At 42.8% G+C, this 18,567-nt stretch overlaps 1 protein-coding gene across 1 annotated transcript in view; it reads left to right on the plus strand.

The window, feature by feature from the left end:
* The window catches only part of prr5l (proline rich 5 like), a 249,782-nt gene that overhangs the window by 144,638 nt on the left and 86,577 nt on the right, over window positions 1-18,567 (plus strand). Inside the window, exons 2-4 of the mRNA XM_041197735.1 lie at window positions 2,868-3,158; window positions 12,328-12,408; window positions 18,386-18,434. Of these exons, the coding sequence (XP_041053669.1) occupies window positions 3,040-3,158; window positions 12,328-12,408; window positions 18,386-18,434 (249 nt within the window). The 5' untranslated portion in view covers window positions 2,868-3,039. The remainder of the gene's footprint in view (window positions 1-2,867; window positions 3,159-12,327; window positions 12,409-18,385; window positions 18,435-18,567) is intronic.

Raw genomic sequence — 18,567 nt, forward strand, 5'->3', positions numbered from 1 at the left:
CTTCCTCCTGCTTCCCCGTCACTCATGTTTGGCTGCCTGGGTGAACTCACAGTTCAATAGCATCTAACAGGCAAAAGAGATTCCTTTGTGTGTTGTGGGGCTCATGCAAATTAGATTGCTTCTAGCTGAGCTGCTCGGCACTGGACCGTGAACAATAACGACAGCACCAGCAACAGAATAAATAGCCTTCCAGCAAGGGTGGCTTTGAGCTTCTCACAATGTACAGGTAGGACAAGGATGTCATTCTGGAGGCTGTTGCAGGTTGACCTCAGAAGCATGTTTCTGTCATGCTCACAGTACGAGCAATGCTGACTGTGTCCTTCAGTAAGCCCAGACCAACAAACCAAAAACTGTGCAGGAGGCTCGATGCAAGTAAAGTGACAAGATATAACACCTTCCTTATATAGAAGAGTGTTGAAACGCACTGGCTGTTTTTTTTTTAAACTGTTTTCAGAAGAGGAGAGAAAATTGGAAAAAGAAAAGGGTGCATTTATACAGAGGCCTCAAGACCACCCCCAAAGCAATTTAAAGGTAGTGGTAGTGAAGTACTTTTTGTAGGTATTGACCCCTTGTCAGGGCACAGTGCCTGTGGCACCAGGAACCCTCCATTCCCTGGCCCATTCTGCAGGTGGAATCCTAGACACTTTCACCAGGATTTTCCGGTGTCCACTCTCCAAATTTTCCTGTCTGCCCGCGACAGTGCCATTGGGGCCGGAAAATCCCGTCCTTCATTCTTCCCTGGGATGTGGGCGTTGCTGGCAAGGCCAGCATTTGCTGCCCATCCCTATTTGTCCCTGAACTGAGTGACTTGCTGGGCCATTTCAGAGGGCAGTTAAGAGTCAACCACATTGCTGAGGGTTGGGAGTCACATGTGGGCCAGACCAGGTAAGGAGGGCATTAGTGAACTCGGTGGGGTTTTTCAGCAATTGATGATAGTCGTCATGTTCACCATTACTGAGGCTGGAGTGTCAATATTTGGATGATTTTTCCCTAAGTTCAGTCTGTTTTCACTGAACATACAATCATGAATACTTTTCCACAAGGGTCAGTTGGAGCCTTTGGCAGATTGGTTTCACCCTCCCATATCTCCCCAAAGGCCAATTGTACCACCCCTGCTGCAGCCCTTGGTGAGATCAGATAACTTAATGCAGACTGAGCATTGAGTCTCGAACCTGTTGATCCAGTGTAGTTTAGTGTAACTATGCATTCTTTCATCCACATGGCTACTGGGGACCAGGGGGAGGTTTTGTGACAGGCACTGAGAAAGGCACCTTATGAGACAATGCTCCCAGGATTTGTCAGTGGAACTTTTTGCATTCTGGCCTTTTCTCTTTTAAATCTACACCATCCTGCATGAAAGCATCGCTCTTGTAAATAATAAAACAATTCAGGAAGAAAGAAAGACTCCCATTTACTGTAACGTGCCTTCCGGTGTCCAGTGGTTGTGAAAACATTGTATATAGCTACATGTCTTTTTTTATATATCACATCTCTCACAACCTGAGGATTCCTAAAGCACTCTACAGCCATTGAAATACTTTTGAAGTGTAGTCGCTATTGTAAAGTAGGATGTGGCAGCCAATTTGTACACGCGAGCTCCCACAAATAGGGCTGCATTTTACGTGCCCCCGCCAGGTGTGTTTCCAGTAGGAAGGAGGGGAAGGCATGTAAAATAAGGCAGGTGCCCAACATGCCCACCCTTCCACCCACCCTCAAGCTCACCTCATAATACAGAGGGGGCGGTGGGCAGGTGCCAAAATCGGCAGCCCATCTGCCATTTTCAAATAGGTAATCAGCCAAGCTGATTGACCCTCATAATATGCTGCCCATGCCATAAAATGTTTGGCATGGGCAGTCAGGCGGGAGCAGACAGTCTGATTTTTTTTTTAACTACATTCTTCAAAGGGCGGGGAGGTTTGGTCTTTGGAGGGGGATGTCCTTTGTAGATCAGGGGGCAGCCCCCTAAGATGAAACCTTCCTTTCCTCCTACCCCCAGCCTCTGCAGATAAAACTCACGCCCTGCTTCCCCCCCAACCTTTCTCCCTGACCAACTGAAGTCCTCCCTGACCAAGACCCCACACTTACTGGCTTTGGGGATCCATGGGCCTTCTTCCTCCTCCTTTTGCAATCTCAGCAGTGGCCACTTGGTGCTGCCAGGACTGATGGGGCTGCTGGCCAATTGGATTAGCCAGAAGCTCCAGAGGGCGGGACTTCCTCCCTGGTGAGGGGCAGAAGTCCCACAATGTCACTGTTGAGCCCATCCACAATGCTTTACAGCTGTGGGACAGGCCGACGTGGAGCAGGTCAGCTGCACACCGACTTTACACCTGGGGCGGGGGTGGCTTTGCTTCTGTCCGCACTGCCTCCACTCTCCTGGCCTATTTTATTCATCCCACAGCAATTAAATTAATGAGCAAATTATATGATTTTTAGGTGTTGTTTGAGGGATAAGTATTGACCAGGGCACCGGGTAGAACTCCCCAGTACTTCTTCAGAATAGTGGCTTTTACATCTATCTGATAGAGCAGAACAGGCCTCTGTTTAATGCCTCATCCAAAAGGCGGCAGCTCCAACAGTGCAGCACCCTGTCAGTACTGCACTAGAACGTCAGCCTTGTTTATGTGCTGAAGTCCCTGCAGTGAGAGTTGAACCTACAAAATCTTCTGATTCAGAAAGCTGCACATAACTGAGATGGGGTGCGGCTCACTAACTAGCAATTGCCCGCTTTCTACAGTTGGGTGCGGCCTGTTTCGTGGCTGGTAGGGATGAAGATAGAACAAGTTCCTGTTGAGATATTAGAATTTCTGTCACAATGGGAGCAGCGAGGCATTTAATTGTAATGTTTTATTTTCATTGTTTCCCTGCAGATCCCTTTTTTATTCTGTCTCAGTTGGTGGAAGGAAGCAGAAGCTCAGTTCATGCGGACTCCTTAAGTTTAACCAAAGCCCTGGAGGCGACACACCACCACAGCAGCTCCTCGAAACCTCACGGAGCAGCAGAGATCCAGGGCCCCTCTCCCATGGTTGTGCCCACGAGAGGATGGGCTCTTTCCGCAGACCCCGACCTCGCTTCCTGAGTTCGCCGGTACTCAGTGACCTACCCTGCTTCCATGCTGCCAGGCAGGCCGCACTGCTGGGTTCCAACAGGGCCTGGAACAGGTAGGAGCAGACTAGCCCGTTTAAACAAAAAATTGGCAATAATGGCCAATTACTAATAAAATGCATCACTGCTTGAGAACCAAGTGAGTGGAGTTATGAGTTGGCACTTCTTGTCTGTTAACCTCATAGACCAGAGTTTCAGTTTCTAAATTAAGCTGATGGCTGTAAGCGTCTTAAGTGAATCAGTCTCAGTCCATCTCATTACAAGCAAGAGTATACAGCCCTAAACTACCCATAATTTCATACTCTACATTAGCAACCACTCACAGAAATTGAATAAGGATGGCTGGTGTGGCCACACCATTTGGCACAGCAGAGGAATATTAAACCTGGACTGGGAAGTGGAATTTTATGGCTCCTTAAAATTAACTGCCGCAGGGGCGGGGCTGAAAATTACGGCAAGCCGTTCAAATTCCATTGACTGCAGTAGGACGGGAACATCCTGCTGGCGGGAGGGGCTGTAAAATTCCGCCAGGAGTTCTTTTTTTATTAATTTACAAGATGTGGGCATTGCTGGCTAGGCCAGCATTTATTGCCTATCCCTAAATGACCTTGAGAAGGCGGTGATGAGCTGCCTTCTTGCACGGCTGCAGTCCATGTGGTGTAGGTACACCCACAGTGCTGTTAGGGAGGGAGTTCCAGAATTTTGACCCAGTGACAGTGAAGGATCAGTGGCTTGGAGAGGAACTACTAGGTGGTGGTGTTTCCATGTATTTGCTGCCTTTGTCCTTCTAGATGATAGTGGTCATGCATTTGGGAGGTGCTGTCGAATAAATCTTGGGGAGTTGCTTTTTAATGCTGACATTGGGCACACAAAATGGTAATGTTCCATTCTCCAATGTTGATACTGATATTCTCTGTGAGCAGGAAGCTCAACCTCTGCCCCTTCAAAATCCAGGAGAAAGCCTAATTATGTATAGGAGGTTATGGTGCAGGGCAGGACCCATGAGATTGGTCACTGTGTCAGTGGCTCTTCCTGTCAAATGACCTCTTTGCTATCTTACACCAATTGTCGTGGCAGATTTTGTGTAACCAAATGTAACTAAAGACATTGCCAAAGGCTCCGCACACATTTGTGTAAAACAAAAGCTGTGTCGCGATGTCTGTGAAAACAAGGGGACACATTGACCACTGGCCAAAGTCCCTGGCAGAGGGCATCTTGTGCCCAGTACTGAAGTCAATGTAATTCAGTCTGTTTGTAAGTTAGCCAGGAGCCCACTTCTTCTTTAGAACCGCAACACTGGTGAATGTTGATATATGATGTAAAAACACAGAACTCAGTAACACAGGACAGAATTTTTCCCTCGTCGGGTGGGCATGTGCCCAACCTGAACGGGAGTAAAATAGTGCGCAATGACATTGGCCAAGCGTCCTGACGTCATCGCGCATTCTCGTGATATTTCGCTCAGTGGGCACACGTGAGAGGCAGCAGCGCGCCCGCCGACAATTAAGAGGCCAATTAAGGCCCTTAATTAATTAATCAAATAGAAATTTTCGCTGCCCATCCAACCTTATGGTTGGCAGGCGGGCAAATAAGCCAAAGGGCCTTTGCATTTTTTGCGAAACCTCACTCACGGGTGGGTTGAGGTTTCAACCAGTGATTATAAAGAAACTTTTAAAACTCATTTTTAACATGTCCCTGCTCATATGACAGAGTTATAGGAGGGGACACGTTTTCCTTATTTTTCAACTCTTCATTTGTAATGTTAAAAATCTTCAGCTCCCTAAGGCAGCTCTGTGCCTCCAGGGAGCATTCACTGAGCACACCCCCCACACATGTGCACACTTCAGTGCTCGCACTCCCCCTACCCCCACCCTGGCAGTGCTGACAATCTGAGTATTCCTGTCATGCTGGCTGGCTGTTAATTGGCCAGCCAGCGTGAAATCGCGTTCGGGGCCCAATCGCTGGCAGTGGTCGGTTTTGCAGTTGCTCCCGGGCCCGCCCAATGAAGTAAAATAATAAAGAGGTGAAAACAGGTCAAGTTCCTACTCCGGATTATTGTTGGAAACCTGTGTATTGATGGTGAACGAGAAGAGGATCAGGATTTGCTGCGAAAAGAAAGACCTGTATATAGCACCTTTCTCAGAAATGTTTCAAAGCAGTTCACATTAGCCAGTTATTACATAGGCAGACACATCAGCCATTTTGTGCACAGCAAGGTCTCATATGTTCTACTTCAGAAAAACAGTTAGTAAAGGATAGAACTGGAGCCAATATTTACATACTTTTATACTTACTTACAGAATTACACATTACAAGCATATACTTCCTAACCCAACAACCACAGTTTTACTCTGTATTTATTTTTAAGGCTCGGTGAATGTCCAGTTTATGCCAACCACCTTCATGTGATTAAAAACAATGACTATACAATAACATATTCCCTCTCTCCCCTTAAATAAAAATTAGAGTTAATATGCACAACCAAAAATTCAAAACAAATTAAATCAGGAAACTCCATATTCTGCACAAAGCATTACATTGTGAGATATCCCTCTAGGTCGCCTAACGATTTCTTCAAGCATGCATTTCAATCAGGTGGCTGATGACATGCATCCACCCATAGAGATTTATTTCTCTCCAACATTTGTTTCAAGCCAGCAAGGTCAATCCGTAACCATTTCTCGCTCACTTTTCGTAGAATGCACATTATCCCACAATGAACAATTATCCACATAACATTCAATGGGTATGCTATCTTCAGTACACCCATTATACAGAATCTCATTTAAAATATTTGACAAATAGAATCCTGTATCCACTACCTCCACCGAACCAGTGTTTCAGCAGACAAAGTCCTTGAAAAACTCATTTTATATTCTTAACTTACAAAGCTAATGGAATATGTTTCCTATTTTCATCCATTAGAAGTATTATGAAATGAGCTGCGCAAGAATACCCATTGGGAAGATCTGCATTTGAAGCATCACTAAAAATGACTATTTCCCTGTCCCTTGGATCTTAAGAATGCATTTCTCCAAATTTAGTTTGTTTAATGTTTTATTTGCCCTTGAAACATTCCTTACTTTAGGAGTAGGATTTTCGGGTCATTGGGTGGGTGCGGCGGGCAGGCCCATGAGCGGCCAGGAAACGGTCCGCTGCCCTTGATTGACCCCCAACCGCAATTTCACGCTGGCTGGCCAGTTAACCGGCAGCCAATGTGAAAGGCACGCTGAAAGACACAGCGCTGCTGGGCTGGAGGCGAGAGGAGGGCAAGTGCTAATGCCTGCACATGTGTAGGGGAGCATGCACTGAAAGCTGCTGACGGCAGGGAGCTGCCTCAGGGAGCTGAACAATTTTTAAACCAAAAATAAAGAGTTTTAAAATCTGAAAAAAATGTCCCAACACGAAACTCACTCACAATAACATCAACAGAATAAAAATTCTGCCTAATAATTTATATTTATCTTCTATTTAATTATGGAAACTTTGCTAAAGAATCAAAGGCCGCCTGGCCGACTCGCCCACCTGCCAACTGTAAAATAGGATTAAATTAATTAGAACAGAAGGCAATTTGGAATTTTACCCATAGACTAATTGCTAGGGGCTATACTCTCCTACAAACTGAAGTAAATTCTTTGCATGAACCCTCCTCCTCCCCCACCAATGCCAGTGAAGTTAGCGAATTGCAGTCTGGTTGATCATCTCAAGTTTTATATACAGTATTTCATTGATCACTGCATGATTCCTTTCACAGAATTTATTGCTGAAAGTATGTTTAGCTGTGGTATTCATCACCATGACATTCAAGTTTTCACAGATTTCTCTGAACTTGTCATTGGCAAATTCTCCTCCAATATTGGTCAGAAACTTTGCTGATGTCCCAAATTGAATCTGTTTCCATTTCTCCATTATTTTGTCTATAACAACATTTTTGTCCTTACTCAGTTTTAATCTAGAAAGACTAAATCCAGTTACCAGGTCTACAAAATGTACAAAGAAAATATTTCCATCTTTGTCCTATGCCTTTAAATCCATGGTAACTACCTTGTTGAAGTCACATTCCAATGCAATACCATATGACGACAACCTCCAATACCTTTACAAATTTCAATCTGCACTTTAATCCCTTCTATTGGCCATGTATATTATTCATTAACAATACCTGTAATTTTTAGAAGAATTTGTAACCTTTGACAAGTAGGGTGAGCAAATTGTTTATGTAACTTTAAGACAATTCCTTTTCCCTCTGAGTTTTATGACCTGATGCCATTAATATTTGTCTTACGCTTTAACGAAGCCTGATGGTTTTCATTAAAGAGATACAATCATGTCCTGACTGGGTAAACTGCAGATCTACTAACTTTCCAAAAATAACTACCTTATCATACTCTAAGTCATGTTTCATTTGTGCCTTTTTCATAGCATAGGTATCTCATTAGAATGCATCGCTACTTATAAAATGGTTTACATGGAATTATAACTCTCCTTAGTGATCTCAAAGTGTTGACATCACCAAACCTAAAGCAAGTTGCACTTTTATATTTTTTAACCTTTCATGTATCCTCACTAATTAGTGAATCAAGATACCTTTTAACTGATCTGCTCCACATACTGTTGAAGTGCAAGTATTATCTAGCACTGCACAATTAAATTAGTCAAAAGCTAACACATTCATTACAGGACTAAAGCTCCTTGTTACCAGTATAATTTGTTAAGATTCATCATTATTTTCATCCTCCTCCTCAGAATTCCCTTCATCGTGGGACATTTTGAGGAAAATGTATCTCTGCTTTGGGCAATTCAATGCATAATGATATTTCGAATCAGACCTGAAGCAACTATGTTCCTTGGACATTCCTGGGATTCATTCACCTATCTTATGTTGTAATAGTCCGATCTGCTAAAGGCGCTTTAATCTCGCAGAATGTTGAATTTGTTCTACAAAGGCTGAGGGAAATGATAGTTTCCCCGGGAATTTTTTCAAGGCAGCCGGTGTCCCTCTCCGAGAACTAGACACCAGTTAGAACCAAGCCTGTCCAAATGAGACACCCGAGCACAATCCCACAACTTAAACGCAAGTACTGATTCAGGGATCCCAAATTAGGTTTTGTTCAATCTTTTAAACAGTCTGTTAAAGTCCATGGTACATTCCTCCCAGGAATAACCACCTGGTTTTCAATAACCATCAAAGTCCAGCCATGCCTCATATAAGTAAGCATTTAACAGATCATCTAATCTGTAAATTTCATCCAAGAACTCTAAAAAAAAATCCAGACCTTCTTCAGTATCCAACTGACTTACATCCAGCTCACAAAATACCTTACATCTGATTTTACTTATGGTAGGAAACGTCAAGGCCATACTTTGTTTCCTCATTGGTAGGAATGTAACCCATATGCACATTTCTACATCATTCTTCCACTGGTCATATGGGTCAGACTCCAAGAATGCAAGAGGTTAATCATACCATATCAGACAACTTACATTGTTTTCTTCCATTTTCCACAATGGCTACAAGGATTGTGGTTTTCTATCTGTTTATTTTTTTCTTATCTTCCAACTTTCACCTTTAGGCAACCATATCTGCTACGATGTTCTATTCCAGAAAGCCAGTTGGTGAAGGCTAGAACTGAAGCCAATATTTACACAGTTTTACATTTATTTACAGTTAATTTATTATAAGCATATGCCTCCTAAACCAACAACCTCAGTTTAGGCTGTGTCTATTTATAGGAGCTTAATCCTCAGTTAACGCCCACCACCTGCCTACTATCAAACACAATTAATATATAATTAACACCACAAATATCAAGACTGAAAGATGAATATTGGTCAAGACATGAGGAGGACTCTGTGCCGTTCTTCAAATCGGACTATGGAATCTTTAATGTCAACCTAACTTCTGACAATTCAGTGCTTCCTCAACACTGCACTAAAGTGTCAGCAGAGATTATGTGGTTGAGAGACAAGACGTGGCTTGAACCCACAGTCTTCTGACTTAAGAGGTGAAAGCCCTATCACCTTAGGCCAGCTCTAATTACGGGGAAGAGTTCATTGATGTGCATGTTCACATCAGATGTAGCACTTCTTGCCATCAGCAACATTACCCTTCTAAGATTTTCAGGTGGGGTATAACACAGGCTTAATACAAGGTAAAATTTATCTCCACAGCCCCATCAAACACTCCCAGATCTGGTATAATGTATCTTCAACATAGTGTAAAGCTCCTTTTGTACTTCCCAAACTGCGAAATTTAGAATTTAATATCAATACTGCTTACTTTCAGCTTCTCTTCCTCCATTGTTTATTTTGTTCTTGCCAGCTATGGGTCAGAGTCACATGAGAGGACATGCTTTATTAAATTTTTACTGTCTTTATTAATTTTTTTTAAAAGCGCTTCTAACTCCCTGAGGCAGATTAAAGCGCTCTTTCTCGCACATGCACGAACTGTGCTCTAGGCGAGGCTCTCCCTCCTCCCCCGCGCACTCAGTGCTGCCGCTCACGATCCATGCAGGACAGGTCTTAATTGGCCCACCCACGAGAAATCAGTGCGGAGTCAATCGCGGGCGGCAGTCAGCTTCCCAACCGCCCCCACCGACCACCCCCGCCAAGGGCAAAACTCTGCCCCAGGTCTCTCCTAAAGGCCAGTAACAAGCCAGTAGGGACATATAAGGCCAGTCAGTTTGACGCATCTTTCACTTTCCCCTTCCACCGCTACGTTATCACTGCTAATCAGAAGATCGTTCTGTGGCGATTCCCCACTGAGAACGCACATCCTATACTTAGCAGAGTTAAGCGGAGTGACTGCTTTAGGTGGCAGAATTTTAAAATTACTTCAGAAGGAGAATTATTCTCCTGGTTCTCTGCATCATACTTTTTCTTTGTTGGCTTATTGCCTTGTTTTCTCTGTGGAAAATTTAGAACGAAAAGGTTTGTTCAAAGTGGAGGCATCAGTATCCTCTTTTTCAATCTTAGCATTGATTGTTGTCCTACTCCTCAGTGGCAGCCTCAGTGGAAAGAACTCAGCATCAACAGTGATGCAGTGAGCAGAGCTGTAAGCATTGGACACTCGAGGGCCGAAAGGCCTTCTCTGCTGTAATTTCTATGAAAAATCTTGCAGTGATATTTTCTGTCCGAAAACCTGCGTTACTAGCACCACAAGTATGAGGAGATACGGCTGCGTCCTGAATGTCCTTTAGGGAAGGCAAACTGCCGTCCAACCAAATTGACCTCTACATGGCTCCAGTTCCACACCAGCAATGTGGTTGATTCTTAACTGTCCTGTAATGTGTCCTAGCAAACCACTCAGTTGTATCAAATGGAAAAAGGGTAACTAGGGATGGGCAATAAATGCCCGCCTTGTTAGCGATGCCCACATCCTGGGAGTAAATTTTTTTAAAAAGCATAGATTTGATCATAAGTGGTAAGGTTGATAAATGACACGCTGTTGATGTGACGTGTATGGATTTTCAAAAGGCATTTGATACAGTGCCACACAACAGAATTGTGAGCAAAATTCTAGCTCATGGAATAAAAGGGAAACCAGGCACTTGGATAAGAAATTGGCTGAGTGACAGGAAACAGAGGGTACTGATAAATGGTTGTTTTTCAGCTTGGAGGAAGGATTGAAGTGGAGTTTCCCAGGGGTCAGTGTTGGAACCATTGTTCTTCCTGATATATATTAATGACCTAGACTGTGGTGTTCAGGGCATGATTTCAAAATTTGCAGATGATACAAAGATTGGAAATGTTGTCAACTGTGATGGGGATAATCTTGAACTTCAAAAGGACATAAACATGTTGGTGGGTTGGGCAGACAAGTGGCAGATGAAGTTCAATGCAGAGAAGTGTGAGGTGATTCGTTATGACAGGAAAGATATGGTGAGACAGAATAAAATAAAGGGAGAACCTCCATAGGAGGTGCAGGAACAGAGGGACCTCAGTGTATATGTACATAGGTTATTGAAGATGGCAGGGCATGTTGAGAGAACAGTTAATATAGCATATAGTATCTTAGGCTTTTTTAATAGAAGCATTCAATACAATAGTAAGGAGGTCATATTGAACTTGTATAAGATGCTAGTTAGGTCTCATCTAGAGCACTGCGTCCAGTTCTGGGCACCATACTTGAGGAAGAATGTGAAGGCATTGGAGAGAGTACAGCGGATATTCACAGGAATGATTCCCAGGATGAAGAACTGTAGCTATGAGGATAGATTGGAGAGGTTGGGACTGTTTTCCTTGGAGAAAAGAAGGCTCAGAGGAGACTTGGTAGAGTTATTCAAGATCTGAGGGGTATGGTCAGGGTGAACTCAAGAGAACATCAAGAACTGGAGGACACAGATTCAAAATAATTAGCAAAAGGAGTAAATGTGATGTGAGGAAAAATGTTTTCACCCAGAGGGTGGTTGGAGTCTGGAGCAAACTTCCTGAAAGGGTGGTGGAGGCAGGGTCGATCGAGGTATTCAAAAGAGAATTGGATTACTAACTGAAAAGGGAGAATGTGCAAGGTTATGGGAATAAGGCAGGGGAGTGGAACTAGGTGGAATGCTCTTTCAGAGAGCTGGTACAGATTCAATGGGCCAAATGGCCTCCTTCAGCACTCTAAAGATACTGTGATACTGTGATGTGTCTGTCACGAAAGTTGTTTGGAATATCTAAGTGCATTAATGTACTTCTGCTTCATCTAATTACAAGTATTTCTCCTTTTTTTTCAATTACCTTCTCTTTCTCTCTACCCCTTTCTTATGCTTCTTTTTCACTCTTTACGTTCCACTTGCCTGTCTGAAGCACACTGAGAGTTACAGATATAGTTGCTGCATCCAGAGATCACAAGCCTCAGACTGGAGACAGGAATGGTAAATGCAGGAGAGTTGGTAAACCGAGTAGTGAATGACAATGCCACCCAAACCCTCCAGGTTTGGTTGGGGAGGCAGACATATAAAAATGAATAGTAGACATATATTAACGGCCTATTCAAAGCCCTGAAAAGGTTTATCTCAGACCAGTGGTCCAGGAAAAAGCATTGCAATTTAATAAAAGGTTTTGATGATAGACTTATAAAGGCCCAGATGTGGAATAGTACAACGGGAGCTAAATCTGGCCCATGACACGGGCTCCTGAGGAGGTTCAGGAAAGGCTGCTGCAGCTTTATAATTTTATGTCAGCTCATTGTTTTTGGTTTCTTTTTCATGAAACTTATCTTCCTTTTTGTTTCTCTCTCAGCGTGCATAAAGCAGTGATCAAAGTGTTCCAGGGAGGAAGTTTGCAAGATAATGAACTGTACTCTCTGAATGAAAACATACGGTAAATATACAAGAGAAGGGTGAAGCAAGCACACTGCTTAATTTGTACAATGACTGCAGAACCGGGTGGTTAATGCACAAAAGTCACAGCCCTTCAGCAAATGGGAAATTAGAAAAAAATATTTTTTCTTTCATGGGAGTATGTGATAGAAATACACAGAGAAAGCAGTGGGTTTGGGAAGAGGATACGCAACAAGTGGATGGACTCTTGAATTGTTGTAGAAACTCAACTGGTTCACCAATATCATTTAGGGTAAGAAACCAACTGACTTTATCCAATCTGGCCTACATGTGACTCCAGTCACACATCAACGCAGTTAACTCTTAGCTGCCCTCTGAAGTGGCCTAGTAAGCTGTATCAAAGCCATTACAAAGAATAACAAAACCATATGGACTGCAGAGGTACAAGAAAATGACCCACCACCACCTTCTCAGGGCTGCTAGGGATGGGCAATATTAGCTGGCCTGCCAGGAGCATCCACATCTTGGAAATGCAGAATAAAATAAAAGAAACACCCTTAACACTGACAGTTTGTCCACCTTTTTGTGTAAATTGCATTTTAACAATGTTGGTTGGTGGTTCTTCTTGCACTGCTGCCGTGCATGTGGTCTTGTTATTCATTGGGCAACTTGCTACAACTGAGTGGCATGACAGAGGACAGTTAAGAGTCAACTACATGTAAATAACAGCCTCAGTACCCAATGCACTGCATGAGCCACATCAGCAACCCGTAATTCTGGGCCTATTAGCAATGTTGCTTCAAAAGGAATGGACCAATAATAGTTGAGAAGTGGAAGGAGGAATTGAGGACTATAATGATATTAATAGCACGTGGATTTAATTTTCTGAGAGGGTAAGGGGAGGAACTAAGCTTCTTTTACATTACACAAGACCTACACTAGTGCTCTACTTGCTGATATTTGGACCTTGCGGATTGCAGTAAGATACTGTGAATGCAGCAAACTTACCTCAGGGTTGATGCTGACTGCACGGGAGCTCCACATAACCCAATAGGACAGTAGGCCTGAGGCGACAATGGAGGTGGGCAGATGGTGAGGCCAGGAGACTGGAGCACCCAGCTCCTTTTGCTGGAGCAAGTGGTGTAGAACTAATTGGATAGCTCTTTCAAACAGCTGGCACAGGCAGAATGGGCAGAATGGTCACCTTCTGTGCTGTATGGTTCTATGAAGATAAGGAAGATAAGAACTCACCATCTTGTACTTGCTACTGAGGTCCTTTAGTCCGAGGAGTGACCTGGGAAGCCAGGTTCTAGAGGCTCCCTTATGGTTGCCAACATTCTTGTATTGTCTCGTGAATCTTCTAGAATGAAGGGTTGCTCTCCTGGACTCTGCTTTTCCAGGAGAAAAATACTTTATCTTTATCGTTCACAGAACTTCAAACCCACATATCTCAGCTGCTACTTGCTGTCTCCACTTCTCATTCCTATACCCACAGCCCTACCCACCCACACCCTCAACCCCACCACCCCCACCCCCAATCCTCCAGTTATACCCAGCTTTACTCAAGGAGCCTGCCTAGCCATCTCAGTCCTTGAAGTGGCCTGGAGTTCAGTCGCAACAGATTTAGCCAAATGACTGTGCACACACCAACTCTTATCCCCTGTCCTCCACGCACCCACTGTCAATGGCTAGCAATTAGAAGTGAGAACTCAGTGTGAGGAAAAGCATGGTTGAAAATCAGCTTCCCATCACCATGTGACACAGAGCATTCAAGCATCCATAAACTATATCACCATGAAACCCCTTCTCCTTCTCCTGCATTTCTCACTTACCCATTCTATCCAAAAAAGAATGATTCTCACTAGGGTTCCATTATGGCTGCAACCCATTTTGTTCAAATTGAAAAACTGTGTTTTAGGGCATAATTATTTTGAGCTTGTCCTAAGAATACCAGAATACAGAGACACACAACTGAGTTAAATTTAGTAACATTCACAAACAATGGGCAGATGTTGCATGATTGAATGTCATGTGATCATACCCCCAAGAAAATATGCCCAGAGTTAGTAAACCCAGGCCCCTTTCTGCTTGACAAACCATAGTGTAACTTGGGGAAGTAAAGGCTCTGAGCTGAATTCTTCTCCCACCTCCATTCCTAATCCTAGAAATCTTGGGGTACTGGTCAACTCTCATCACGGACAAAGCATGGATGTCCCCCAGAGCTTGTCAAGAAAATCAGCTTCCACATCTCCAGTGCAACAAAATTACACACTGTACCCTGTGTCAACAGCCCAATTCAGCTCCAACTTCAGAAGCCACATGCTATTAGATCTACTGACATTTTCCTTATCCCCAGCAGACATCTTTCTCAGCATATCGCACCAAGTCGCTGATTCCTATTCAACTGAGTCACTTTTGAGTGGTAGACTGATACCCACAGAGAGAGGACTGGCACTCTCCTCTCTCATGAGGGGAAAGGGATAGCCTATTAATCCATAGACCCTAACCAATCGCGCTTTTTCTAATGCCCGCAAGGGCTCCCGGCCTGCCCACCAACCTTTAACTACTTCCTTAAAAAATTCAGTTGGCTTTGTTAGAAATGACCTGCCATTTACAAATCCATGGCCAGGATTTTCCCATCGCGAGCGAGGGGCAGGGCCCGCTTGGCAACACGTAAAATGACACGTAGTGATGTCGGGCAGAACTCCCGACCTCACCCCGCCCCATTTAAAGTTTCAGGTAGGCGGGGGCTCAGCAAAATCAGCTGCGCGCCCGCCGACCTGTCAATGGCCAATTGAGGCCATTGACAGAGTCATTTAAGTAATTAATGGACCTACCCATGTAACCTTAAGGCTGGTGGGCAGGCCAGGAGCCCTGGAGGATTTAGAAAAAGCATGAAACTTCATCCACGGGCGGGATGAGGTTTCATGTAGGTTTTAAAAAATTTAAATGTTTTTAAAAGTTAGAGACATGTCCCAACTCATGTGACATGTCAGGGATTTTTTTCTTTTCTATTTTTAATATTTTTTACAGCAGAGTCGATCTCCCTGAGATAGCACCTGGCCTCAGGGAGATGAGTGCGCTCTTTCGTGTGCATGCACGAAAGAGCATACTCCCGGCTGAGGGAATCTCCCCCCCACCCCCCCCAACCGCACAGGGGGTGCATAGCGCTTCCGTGTGGACGTCATGCTAGGCGGGCCTTAATTGGCCCGCCCACGTAAAATGGTGGCACGCCCCCAATCAGAGGCGTGCCTCCATGCGCCCGCTCTTCAACATCCCCCCCAACGGGGGAAAATTCTGCCCCATGTTGGCTCTTTGTAAATCAGCTCAACTCTCTATAATTGTTCAGTCACTCTGCCCTTAATTATACATTCCAATAGCTTCCCCACAACAGATGTTAAACTAGCAAGCCTATAATTTCCAGTTTTCTTTCTCCTACCATTCTTAAATAATGAAATTGCGTTTGCAACTCTTCAATCTAAAGGGCCCATTTCTGAATTGAGAGAGTTTCTGTTGATTATGGCCAAAGCGTCTGCAATTTGCTCACCTGGTTCAGTTAAACCCAGGGGCAGAAACCATCAGGGCCTAGGGATTTGTCAGCCACTATCATTTCTAACACTGTGTTTCTGCCTACACAAAGTTCAGTGAGTTCCCATTCTTGATTCACTATTAACTTCTCTAGAATGTCAGGTACATTATCCTCTTCCTCTCCTGTGAAACTGACGAAGGAATTATTCATAAATAAAAACAGAAAGTGCTGGAAATACTCAGCAGGTCTGGCAGCATCCATGGAGAGAGAAACAGAGTTAATATTTCAAGTTGAATATGACTGTTCTTTGGGTTCTGAAGAAGTCATATTAGACTTGAATCATTCACTCCTTCTCTCTCCACAGATGCTGCCAGACCTGCTGAGTATTTCCAGCACTTTCTGTTTTTATTTCAAATCTCCAGCATCTGCATTATTTTGCTTTTATTTATGTATTCTTCAAGAAGTCTGCCATTTCCTTTAATACATTTTAATATTACCCAAATCTATTTTAAAGGGCCCACATTGCCAATTTCCTTCTAATACAATTGCAAAATTGTTTTATGTTAATTTTGATATCCATTGCAAGTTCCTTTTTGCCACTCTTACTATATTTTTTGCCTTTCTTTGTTGTTCTTTATATCGCTTCCTGTTTTACTGGATCTACACCATTCCTTGCATTTTGAATGCCCTCTCCTTTAGGTTTGTTATCGCTCCGCTCTTTTGTCGACCCTCGTTGGTTATTTGTTAAATGGAGCTTTTTCCCCTTAGGGGTAAATACTGGTCCTGTATTAAGCTATATTGGTATTTTTTGGAAAAACATACTTTGTTCATAAAATACCTGAAAGAACGTTACAAAACATTTCAAAATGGCCGTCACAAAGAGTGCAATCATATTCAGATTCTCCACATAGATCATGAGGTGCTTCAATACAATCAATGAACATTACAGACGTTTCAACCTGGTTTTTACAGACAGTCAGTGCAATGGTATTTAAGTTATTTACATAGATCATTAAGCTAATTGTTTATTAACCACTCTCCCGTGTTTATCAGTATTTTTAGTTGATATCAGTTTAAAAAGTTTGCTGTTGTCAGTCTCTGTCTCATCCCATTTAAGTTAATCTTACCAAAATCTAGAATCTTAGTTGTTGTATTTCTCCTTTTCAAATCTAACATTAAATTCAATCATATTATGATCACTTAAGATAAATGTTGCCTTACTGTTAGATTATTAACTAAGTCAGACTCATTGCTCATTAATAAATCTAGTATGGCCTGCCCTCTTGTAAGAACAGTGTGCTAACCCAATGCGGCACTCAGTATTTATATAGGTGCTGCCTGGTAACCAACAATAGCAATTAAATGTGAAATTTGGATTATTTTGTGTTGTTCTAAGTTATATCCATCAGTTATCTACTTATAATACTTTAACAATGATAAATGTAGTGACAGTCTGTCCGTCATACTTCAGGCTCATCGCACAATTTTTGCAAATTCTTGTGTAATACTTTCACTTAATTATCTAAGATTACATTTCTTAAAGCAAGTCATAACTCTACCATTGGGAATCATAGAGCAAATCGAACAATGTAAAACAAAATAAAAATTGAACCATTGAAGTTGCTCAAGGTGTTGAGGTTTTTAAACTAGTTACAAAATCATTTATTTATTTAACTCCAATGAGTAAGGAAAAACTAGTAATGGGGCAAGAATTCTAGCAACACAAAGGTGGGGACTCAGGGTGCCATCCCTGTACCTAAATCTTGTGGCCCAAGGTGCCCTAATATTGGACCTTGGAACTCATATCCATGAAACAGCTGAACTGCAATCTATTGGACAATAGATAGAGGTTGAATAAATAGCTTGAAGGGGATAGGGATAAGCAGACGAGACGAGAAGAGAGAGAAAGAAAATGCACAATAGGGCACAAGGCAATATGGAGAAAAGAGACTACTAAGAGAGACCTAATTTAACAATGTGTGTGCATTGCCACAAGATAATAGATTCCAGCCTGTAACTCACTATTTTATGTATGTGTAATATATAAAACCTCTGAACCCTTCAATTTAGTTTTTCTTTTGCCCTCAATATATTTTCTCTTCTTCTTTAGTATGGTGAGGAACTTAAGTTATTAAAGTTGTACTTTTGGGGTGAAATTTACTTTCATTGAGGTTGAAGGAATCAGGTCAGTTTTAGAGCTTTTAGTGCTTCAGTTCAGTTGCAGAATAGAAGTTCTGCTATTCTGTCCCAAGTCTGTGATTTATCCTCCAACTATAGATGACCACCATGTCCCATCACCCTTGTTTAACTCACTCAGCATTTATAGCACGTTTGTGTCTGGGTGAGTCTGGTAGCTTTAATGACAAATGTGAGAAAAAGCAGCAAGTATTGACAATAATATTAATAAGACAATATTAGCCATACTATACATGTTCTAAGCTTCTCCCTGCATAGTGATGCCAGTATTAACTGGAATCTTTCTCCACAGGCAGCTGCTGAAGAGTGAGTTGGGTCCGTTCATCACTGACTATTTCCAGGTGAATACCTTAAACATGTTGTGTTGAAGAATCACCATAATCTCTATATACCTCACCATAATCAACCATTTGTTTACTAACTGAACTCCTTAATTAGATTCCAGCTTCTAACCCTCATCCAGGTATCTTTATC

The sequence above is a fragment of the Carcharodon carcharias genome, chromosome 10 (assembly GCF_017639515.1).
Source record: "Carcharodon carcharias isolate sCarCar2 chromosome 10, sCarCar2.pri, whole genome shotgun sequence".
Taxonomy (NCBI): domain Eukaryota; kingdom Metazoa; phylum Chordata; class Chondrichthyes; order Lamniformes; family Lamnidae; genus Carcharodon; species Carcharodon carcharias.